The 11,262-nt window shown below is 52.4% G+C and overlaps 1 protein-coding gene across 1 annotated transcript; it reads right to left on the reverse strand.

Annotated features, from left to right (window-relative positions):
• Window positions 1-324: 324 nt before the first annotated feature.
• On the reverse strand, window positions 325-8,835 carry ATP5IF1 (ATP synthase inhibitory factor subunit 1). Its single transcript, XM_076053234.1, has 3 exons — window positions 8,678-8,835; window positions 5,112-5,206; window positions 325-1,036 (listed from the first exon to the last, which is right to left on the reverse strand). The coding sequence occupies exons 1-3, from the start codon at window positions 8,771-8,773 to the stop codon at window positions 886-888; spliced, it is 342 nt and encodes a 113-aa protein (XP_075909349.1). The 5' UTR covers window positions 8,774-8,835; the 3' UTR covers window positions 325-885.
• Window positions 8,836-11,262: the final 2,427 nt, after the last annotated feature.

Below are 11,262 nucleotides of genomic sequence, written 5' to 3' on the forward strand. Positions count from 1 at the left end.
CGTATCGCTTGTGTTTGGCAAGGATGGGTGGGGGTAGTTAAAATGTTTACCCTGACATTTCATAGCAACTCTTAAGTCAACATGTAATCGAATAACCATGATAATACTTATTAAAACTATCCTGTATCCAACACGCCTGCCTCGGAGCGCGTTTTCTTCTTGCAGGGGCAGAATAAAACCCGTCCTGAAAAAAAAACGAATTATTGCACAACATGCTGCATGGTGGTGGTGCTGCTGGTGGCGGCGGCGGCAGTGGTTGTGGTGGTGGAATTCAAGCAACGGAAACACCTGCGCACGCACCTCACTCACTCGATGACGCGCCTCCGTGTTTTGAACTCAACATTTATTTGAAATCTGAAAGCCTCCCCAGAGTTTCCATGGCGGTTATCCCCGCGCGCGCGCGCGTTCTGCTCCTTAGCGGAAAGAAATGTGACCACGATCGCCAAGGGAGGGAGGGAGGGATGACGGAGGGAGCGAGGTGATGGGAAACAGGTTCGTGGTGGGAAACGAGAGCTGGGTGGAGGAGGAGGGAGGAGGAGGAGGAGGAGGGAGGAGGATGAGGAGACGGGAAGAACGACCGTCGCAAATGTGACTCGAGGACTAACTCGTCGCACGACAGTCCCGCGCAGTCAAGACTAGCCAGAGCTGGTCGGGGGCTGCCCGTGAGCGGGTGCCGTGCAGCTCGGGGTGGTTTACACGGCCAGAGTACAACGAGCAACGGGGAGCTGGAAGCAAAGGGACCCAAGAGCAGGGGATCCCGCGATCGGGGAGACCCCCGGGGGGTATCTGGGAACTCAGCCGGTAACCATAGCGATGGCGGTGCCCCCCCCCCGCCCCCCACGTCTCCACCGCCCCCCCCCCCCCCCCCGACACCGAACGTCCCCCTTAGTCGTCTTCCTGGATCTTGCGCAGACCCTTCACCTTCTCCTTGTGTCTCTCGATCTCCTTCTTCAGACGCTGGATCTCGGCCTCCGAGTGCTTGATCTCCTCCTCGTGGTGCTTGGACAGAGACTTCAGCTGATCCGTGTTCATCTTCCTACACAAGACAAACATCTCCTTTATAGCCCGAACATATTTTTGGGGCCAGTGCTGTTAGCGAGTAGCACTTGACGAAGGCCGGTACGGCACACGAGGGGGTGGGCGGCCAACACGACGCCCAGCCGCCTTTGTCTCCCGAGTGGCGATGCTTACAAACCGCAACAGGTACTCATTTAAGGCCGAGTCGACCTGGTGTTGGCCGCGAGCTGGAATCGAACTCGGATGGCCGAGTTAGAAGTGCAGTGCGCTAAACGCTACACTACCACTCCACACACTACACAAGACTAAAACCCCTTATTTTGCCTACACACTCAGGGAGTCACACGCACGGACCTACAATGTAGCTTCCTCCTCTCATGCCGAGGCCTCGGTTGATACCATCCACACTCTGTTCAACCACATTGCAGGTCACAACACAAAGATCCCCCATATAGCCGTTAGCAGACTGTTGGGGCAAGTGGAACTATGAAGGCCGGCATGGTACACGAGGGGGTGGGTCGCCAACAGCATGCATGTCTCCCTAGTGGTGATGTTTACGCATCGCACAAGGTATTTAAGACTGAGTCGACCTAGGGGAAAGCACCACGACCGGTTCCTGTTATTGGTCATGCGCAGCAATCGGGTCGCCGGGTTCGAAGCACAGTGAGCTAACCGCTGCACCACTGCTCCCCACAACAACAACAACACACGCGTGGATGCTCTCCCACCAACTCAACTTATCCACCCCCATTTCCTTACACAAAGTCAAAGACCCTCTTTGTATAGCCTACACATGCTGTTGGAGCAAGTGCAACTATGAAGGCCGGCATGCTACATGACGGGGCGAGTCGCCAAACACCACGCGTTTGTCTCCCTAGTGGCGATACTGACGCACTGCATCAGGTATTTAAGTTAGCGAGCAGGACTTACGAAGGCCAAACATTGCATACGTGGGGGGGGGGGGGGGGGATAGCAGCATGTCAGGCTGCCTTTGTCTCTCCACAGCTGATGTTTACAGACTGCACCAGCTGCTCACACACCGACAGGTTTTGCTGTAGCAATCACCCAGTTTCCGTAACGCTGCTGGTGACAGCTGCTCCCTGGTAAGTTTGGCTGCGATCATTTTTCTCCAAGTCACCCGGGGAGCTGAAGCCGAAACAATCGGGTTGCCCGTCGCTAAACGCTCATACACCGCGTGGAAATTTAATTCGTTCGGCCGTGTCCGGTGGTGGGAGGGCCTCAACGACACAAATTGGGGTGGGATCATCACCGAGGCCAAAGCCAAACACATCTGCTGCGTTGGCAGTGGTGCACGACCAACAAAAACTAAACACACGCGTCAATAACACCACCGTGTGGCCTTAAAAGGAATAAACTTTATAAAGTTTGTGACGTTTGTGGCAAAGGCCCTTCTTCATACCACATAAAACAATCATCTTTACTAACCTGCTTCCATTCGTCCCTTAAAATAACCCCCGTCTCTTCTCCCCAAGCCCAATCCTGCTACTCGTACTGTCTGCCCACCGCCCTTCAGCTACGACCAGGCCTACCCCAAACCCTATCACTACCCCTTTCACTACTCCTACCCAAATCACTATCCTAAACCCTATCACTACCCCTACCGCTATCACTACCCTAAACCCGATCAATACCCTAACCCCCCCTTAACCGCTCCCGCCTGTTCTCCCGTCACCATAACCACACCACCACGTGTATTAAACAACCCCCACTCTTCATCTCCACCACTGTTATCAGGTGTACAATTGTATAATTGTTGTAATGGATACTTATAAGATAAGTATCCATTAAAGAAGTGAGGAAGGGTAATTTGCCAAAACGTCACCAATTACATACTTGTCCTTTTAATAATGAATAATAATTTACACTTAAAGAGTGTTTCACCCAGAGGTGGCGAGGCACTGCACAGAGCTAAAAGCAAGTCAGTACCTAACACAATTCTAAAACCTAATATAAGCACGCAGGCTCACGATTTAACCACGTATACAAATACCCCCGCCCCACACCTCCAAAACACACGCAGCAAAATTAACAGGGAGGAAAAGCCTGAAAGGAAAAAAACGCGTTAAGGCGGGGATTTAAATAAACCGAGGAACTCCGCGGATCTAATATCCGACAGGGAGTGGAATTCCACAGCTTGGGGGCCACACGGGAAAAAGCCCCGGGTCACCTTTTGAGCGGAGGTGCGACCTCGGCACGCACAATAGCCCACACTCAAGACGAGGACTAGAGCCCTGCAGCAGGGGGGTGATGGGAGTCTGCGCGGTGGTGAATGCTGCCCCCAACGGGTGGCTCAGCGACAAGAGGGATTCGTTCCAGCCAGGTGTGTCTCTGGGGGGTGAGCGAGGACCCGGCCATTGTGGCCTGGGGTGGGGCTTTGGTGGGAGAGCGTTTGAGGTGGAGCGAGTGAGTGAGGAGGTTCAGGTTCACGCCAAGATGCCGTTGTGTAACCAGGCGGGTACTCGGGAGAGACCAGGGTAGAGTCTCGTTTGCAGGAGATACCTTGGGTCACGAAAATGACCATGGAACAACTTTCAAATAAAGTACAGCAAAGAAGCAAATTATCAATCACACCAAAAACAAGCGTGGGATGAGCGGGGTGGCGGGACTGGTGGTGAGTGGGGTGGTGAGTGGGGTGGTGAGTGGGGTGGTGAGTGGGGTGGTGAGTGGGGTGGTGAGAGGGGTGGTGAGTGGGGTGGTGAGTGGGGTGGTGAGAGGGGTGGTGAGTGGGGTGGTGAGTGGGGTGGTGAGTGGGGTGGTGAGTGGGGTGGTGAGTGGGGTGGTGAGAGGGGTGGTGAGTGGGGTGGTGAGTGGGGTGGTGAGAGGGGTGGTGAGTGGGGTGGCGAGTGGGGTGGCGAGAGGGGTGGTGAGTGGGGTGGCGAGAGGGGTGGTGAGTGGGGTGTTGAGTGGGGTGGTGAGTGGGGTGGTGAGAGGGGTGGTGAGTGGGGTGGCGAGAGGGGTGGTGAGTGGGGTGGTGAGTGGGGTGGTGAGTGGGGTGGTGAGAGGGGTGGCGAGTGGGGTGGCGAGTGGGGTGGCGAGTGGGGTGGCGAGTGGGGTGGCGAGTGGGGTGGTGAGTGGGGTGGTGAGTGGGGTGGTGAGTGGGGTGGTGAGTGGGGTGGTGAGTGGGGTGGTGAGTGGGGTGGCGAGTGGGGTGGCGAGTGGGGTGGCGAGTGGGGTGGCGACTGGGGTGGTGACTGGGGTGGCGAGAGGGGTGGCGAGTGGGGTGGTGAGTGGGGTGGTGAGTGGGGTGGTGAGTGGGGTGGCGAGAGGGGTGGTGAGAGGGGTGGTGAGTGGGGTGGTGAGTGGGGTGGTGAGTGGGGTGGTGAGTGGGGTGGTGAGTGGGGTGGTGAGTGGGGTGGTGAGTGGGGTGGTGAGTGGGGTGGTGAGTGGGGTGGTGAGAGGGGTGGTGAGTGGGGTGGTGAGTGGGGTGGTGAGAGGGGTGGTGAGTGGGGTGGTGAGTGGGGTGGTGAGTGGGGTGGTGAGTGGGGTGGTGAGTGGGGTGGTGAGTGGGGTGGTGAGAGGGGTGGTGAGTGGGGTGGTGAGTGGGGTGGTGAGAGGGGTGGTGAGTGGGGTGGTGAGTGGGGTGGTGAGTGGGGTGGTGAGTGGGGTGGTGAGTGGGGTGGTGAGTGGGGTGGTGAGAGCGGTGGTGAGAGGGGTGGTGAGTGGGGTGGTGAGAGGGGTGGTGAGTGGGGTGGTGAGTGGGGTGGTGAGTGGGGTGGTGAGTGGGGTGGTGAGTGGGGTGGTGAGAGGGGTGGTGAGTGGGGTGGTGAGTGGGGTGGTGAGTGGGGTGGTGAGTGGGGTGGTGAGTGGGGTGGTGAGTGGGGTGGTGAGTGGGGTGGTGAGTGGGGTGGTGAGTGGGGTGGTGAGAGGGGTGGTGAGAGGGGTGGTGAGTGGGGTGGTGAGAGGGGTGGTGAGTGGGGTGGTGAGTGGGGTGGTGAGTGGGGTGGTGAGTGGGGTGGTGAGTGGGGTGGTGAGTGGGGTGGTGAGTGGGGTGGTGAGTGGGGTGGCGAGTGGGGTGGTGAGTGGGGTGGTGAGTGGGGTGGTGAGTGGGGTGGTGAGTGGGGTGGTGAGCTCACTTAAAGTAGCGCTCCTCCTCAGCCTTCTCGCGTTTGGCAAAGGCCCCACCGGCCTCACGCACCGAGCCGGCACGCTCACCGGACTTGCCTCCTGACTGCGGGACAACCAAAACCACCACCACCATTACAACAATCAATATCACCACAACCACCATCGCCGCAACAACAGTTACCAATGCCACAACCAACATCACCGCCACAACTACAACCACTTTTACCACAACTAACACTACAACTACCACCGCTATCATCTCCCTCACGATAACACGACCACAAAATCCCACCTTCATCACCAATTCAAACAACAAAACCACAAAGACTATCACCATAACCACCACCAACAACCACATCACCACCATCATTACCAATACAACTACCATCAGCAACACCAAGAACACAACCAACACCACCATCACCACTATGACCACCACCATCATCACTAATACCACAACCACCAACAAGCATAAACAGAAGCAGCTTGTGATTACGATAACACAATTATATTCTTGGTTCTTTCAGTAAAGTCACGTAGAAGGGAACCAATACAATAATACAAATATAAAACAATTAAATTCCCACGACGTTTCGACTGCAACACAAGCAATCATCATCAGGTGTGGAAACACAACAAAAATATTTGTAAAAAGTGGCGGTTTTTTAACGTTAGCACCACGGACAACGATAACACAATTGTTGAGGAATCTGAAGCCATCACATTAATCACAATAAGCGAACATCATTGAATCTAAAATGTTTTTTCCTGCCCGTTAGTATCTGTGTAATTTTAATATGCATAAACACGTGGAGACGCAAGAATTCTGACCAGGACACATCACGCGACACGCTGCGACACAACTGGTCAGAGGTTGCTGAGCCTCGGGGCTGGGATGGGCTGGGTTGCGGTGACATCACCAACAGCAACGCCCCAAGAGCCTCGTGCCCACTTTGGCCTTGACATTTCGAATCTGGTAAGCCACCCCAGTTATTACTGCAGTGAATATTAAGTGTGAAAGTACTCCAATGTGCCACTCGCTTCAATCACAGGGAACGTTCAAGATCCTGCGGCGTCACTGTGTGCTGGCATCACGGTCCAAATTTGTAACATTACTACCGGAAATACCACGATTGGGATCACACACAGCAACATCGCCCCCTGCTGTAACATTACTGCAGGCTGTGTCTGCGAGACAGCAGTGCGGTCCGTCGCGATGATCACTATGTGCACCACAGCGCGAACATCAAACCTACTCAATTATGAATAACCATCTGCAGGCCAGTGCTGCGTCACCTTGCTCCGCACATTGACAGCTGCCACCAGGTGGGGAAATCCCCCAGGGCTAACAAAACTACAGCTGGGCAGTGGAATGGCTCAAATGAGACGCATAGCGCTTTGAGACGCTGGGGCATGTAAACAGGCGCCAAACTCCACACACAAACCCTTCACGTATCATCATTACCATCACAATTACCGACTAGCAAGTGATCGTGGTGATGGTAGCAGTGGTGATGGAGGGATGGTGGTGGTCAGGATTTAGATTTGTTTGGCGCTTGCGTCAATTCCACAGCGTCTCAAAGTGCCCTACGTCTAGACCAGGGGTCACCAAACTACGGCCCGCGGGCCGGATCGTCAGTCCATCAGGCCCGCCGTCAGAGCCTACGCTTTGACGTTACCATGGTTTCCATGGCAACACACACAAATACGCATCTTTCCCGCTCCCAAGTATTTAACAGAATGATTATGCGGCCCGCGCTCGTCATTCTATCGGTTATCCGGCCCGCTATGAAAAAAGTTTGGTGACCCCTGGTCGAGACACACACATCACTCACACACCACACACATCACTCTCACACACACCACACACATCACTCACACACCACACACATCACTCACACACCACACACATCACTCACACACATCACTCACACACACACATCACTCACACACACCACTCACACACACCACACACACCACACACACATCACTCACACACCACACACATCACTCACACACACATACCACACACATCACTCACACACATACCACACACATCACTCACATCCACCACACACATCACTCACACACACCACACACATCACTCACACACCACACACATCACTCACACACATCACTCACACCTACCGCTGGCCGTCAGCAGGGGGCGAATCTGCGGATAGGTTCTCGTGAAATCACCGCGACCCAGCCTGACCCAGCCCATGCCATTGTGCCCAAAGGCTGAACAACTCCACCCAATTGTGTAGTGGACGTGTGGTGCGTGAGCGATGATGGCGGTCACTAATAATTATACTATTTATAGTATAACCATCACCGCCCTCCCATCACAGTGACCATGCTCAACTGTGACGAGCGTGCGGAGCGCGTTCGTCACGTGTTGCAGCGGGCCGCCCTGGTTAATGACTGCGAGCGGACGTTAATAGATCACGCGACATCGTCCCATCAGGGCCGCTTGGCCCATTGTGGCGGTCCAACGTTTTAAAAAAAGAACAAAAATTAACACCGCAAAATGTTTTACTCGATTTGAATCAACACGGCAGTCAACCCCCGCCTCTTACTGCTAAAGTTTGGCACAGGGCCCTGATGACAATGGGTTTCGATAGTCGGCGTAAACAATGGTAATAACAAACTAACGATAACCAACCCTTACCGTCATCATCGTATAAATACAACACCGCCAAAACCTCCACCACCGGCACCCATAATGTTGCTACGGTGACTGTTATTGATGGCGTTGATGATGATGATGGCAATACTAATAATAATACTAAACGAGTTGATTAAAGTGATGATGTTCATGTTAAACCCGAGGTTATTGGACGCCCACGATAAAGTTAATGTTGTTTTGCCGATGTTGTTAATAATCGTGATGTTACCGCCGAGGTGAAGGTATAAAGGTCACGGATAATAAGCGTTAGCAATGGCGATGTGGCCGATATGAACGTTGCTCATTCAGTCCCGATGATCGTCAATGACGTTAGAAGTTTCGATCTAAAGCTTTCGTGACTGCAAGGATTCAACTTCTTTGGTTCTTTCGGTAAGGTCACGTAGAATGAGAATAAAATAATAAAATAACACAGCAAAATTCTCACGACGTTTCGGCCACAGCGCAAGCGGCCGTCTTCAGGTGACAGGAACAGACGGCCGCTTGCGTTGTGGTCGAAACGTCGCGAGAATTTTATTGTGTTATTTTATTATTTTATTCTCATTCTACGTGACCTTACCGAAACGACCAAAGAAGACGTTACAAGTTTTAATCCGGTCAACCACGGCGAAGGCTAATGGCGATGGGGCTTACGCCTTCAAGATGAGGACGTTAACGACGTGGCCGCTATTGCCGACGGCACCGCCGTCCGCGGTTGTAACGAGGAGCCCACGACGACGAGCAAAGTGAATGTCGAGATCCACAACCTCGCGTGGCGAGTCACTGTCGAGGTGAATGACCACGATGCCGTCAAGGGCGTTGACAATGACGCAGCCGCTGCTGCCGCCGCTGCTGCCACTGCTGCAGCCGAACGCTGCCCGCGACGAGACACCGCCGCCTGTCGCCTACCTCGCCGCTCATGGCTCTGCTGCTGCAGAGCACCGCACGGGCTCCCCGCGTCGCGCTCCGCCACACGGCACCGCTCATCACCACCACAGCCGCCATGCTCGATCGCTCCTCTCTCTCGCTCTCCCTCGCTCCACTCTTCCGCGGACGGGCGGCGCAGCGCGCAGCCCCATTGGCTAAAGCCGCGCGCGTGGGGTCTGGCGGCGCCTCGCGATTGGTCACACACCGCTCCCCCCCCTACCAACCCCCCCCACCCCAACAACAACCTCGTCTCAACCAATCGTGGACGCGCGCCGAACCGCGCGCGGCAAGGTCGCGCGCTGCCTCGCCGGACGTGACGTCACGACCACCCGCCATCTTAGTGAAGGTTGCAGAGGTAGCAAAGCGGCGCCGCCATCTTGGTAAGGGATCGATCTGAGAGGGGTTTTTTGTGTTGGGGTGAGATCTCGTCAATATAAATGCGTCGTTAAAACCGCCACCACCTGACACAGCCAATTAGTGAGCTTTGTTTAACATTGTTCGCGAAAGACTACTTGGCATGTCCAGATGATGTCCCAAAAACAGCCAATTGTCGCCGATCGCCACTCACCGGCGTTACGTCACCACAGGCGCTTGTGCCAGGCCACGTGCTAAGTGTCGAAGGCTCGCGGCTGGCAGGAGCCCACGGCACAGACCCAGAGTGCACCACATCTGCTGCATTAGACTCTCTGAATCACATTTACAGTAGCCTTGATAAAAAGCAGTACTGTGCCTGTCTTTTTCTAGACCTGTCCAAAGCTTTTGATACAGTAGACCACAACACCCTGCTTAGTAAGTTGCCTCGGTTTTTCTTGAAAACGCAGTACAATGGTTACAAAATTACCTCTTTTCTCGCACCCAAACTGTATTCACAGATGGTTGGAGGTCAAACAGTGTTAAGATAACAAAAGGGGTTCCACAGGGTTCCATCCTCGGCCCCCTCTTGTTCTCTCTTTATGTCAATGACTTGGGCACTGACCTGGATCATTCCAGGGTAAATCTTTTTGCAGATGACACGATACTGATTACTGCTGGCCACTCTCCGGATGACGTGATTGCTAAGCTACAGGGTGATTTCAACAAACTACAACATTAGCTAGTTGCTCTTAAACTAGTCCTGAATACCTCCAAAACCAAGGTGCTATGTTTCTCACCAGGACTAAAGCAGGAAGTTATTTTTCCCCAATTACCTTCCTTAAATAATTATCAAATAGAGCAAGTCAAGATCTATAAGTATCTTGGGGTCATCCTGGATTCAAAACTGAATTTTTAAGATCACATTGGTTATATTGGTAAAAAGACAAAAATAAAAAAAAATTCTGTATCGACACAAGCACTGCTTCCCCCCAATGTTCCGTTTAGAATTGATAAAAGCTTTCATACTGCCTCTACTTGACTACTATGACATCGTGTATAAATCAGCCCCAAGTACTGTACTGAAGAAGCTTGATTCCATCTATCACTCGGCCTTAAGATTTACATTGAACTGCCCATATAGGACTCACCACTGTCATCTCTACATTTGGGCACACTTAACATCTCTTAATGTTCGACGGTTTGTGCACCAGATCTTATTTATTCACGATGTACTTACAAAAAATACGCAGACTACCTGCTGGATCTCCTCTCTCTTTCAAAGAACAAATTTGACCTCAGGTCTTCGCTCATTTATCAGCTTCACATTCCCTATTGCCATACAAAAACTGGAGGAAGGGCCTTTGCTATTGATGCCCCCAGGGGTCTGGAATGCTATTGCCAATAAACTGCAACTTGAATCGCTACCTATGAGATCTTCTCTCAAAACTGCTCTAGAGGAGTTGTACACCCCTAGCTGCCACTGCTATTAATTGGCATAAAATAAAATAAAATGTTTCGCTCCGGATGACGCTGCAAAGTATTATCTGTATTTTGATTTAACGTGCTGATCTTAAAGATGCATTGGAAAATTTGATACTCCGACTGATGCTTCTGTTGTTGTGGAGTAACTCATGCAGCCAGCTATGGCTCTAGGATTTGTTATTACATGTTATTTATGTAGTTTATTGTAAAAATTCGGTCACAGTCCCTGTGATCACTGTTACGTTGCAATTATGGCTTTAGTTTTTGGTGATTTGGAAAACGTTTTTTGGTTTGGACATGTTTGTTTTGTTGTAGTACAGAGTTAGACTGATGGCCTTAATCTAAGTTTTCTTGTGGTTGTTGTTGTTTGACTTGCATCCCACTGGTATTTTTTGCACACAGCGTTGGTGTACGGTACTTTTTTCAGGAATATTTTGCTGTTTTTTCATGTATTTTCTGTTTGCACAGTCACATAGTCACTTTATGATGTTTTTCTTGTTCGTGTTTTGTTTTTTTGTGGTTGCACCCGATTCAAGAGCCGAATGGCTCACAGGGCTATACCAAAATAAATAAACTGAAACTGAAAAAACCTGAAACTGAAACTGACTGGCAGATGCACCAACTGTGCTACCCACTTGCTGCGTTTTAGCCGCCCGGCGTTCCGCTCGTTGTTGTGAGCGTCGCTCTGCCCTCCGTCGTTGTTGGAGGGTGACTGCCTCCAAAAGAACAGT

This window comes from Petromyzon marinus, chromosome 60 (assembly GCF_048934315.1).
Source record: "Petromyzon marinus isolate PM22_M1 ecotype Great Lakes invasive population chromosome 60, UKy_Petmar_22M1.pri1.0, whole genome shotgun sequence".
Classification (NCBI taxonomy): Eukaryota; Metazoa; Chordata; class Hyperoartia; order Petromyzontiformes; family Petromyzontidae; genus Petromyzon; species Petromyzon marinus.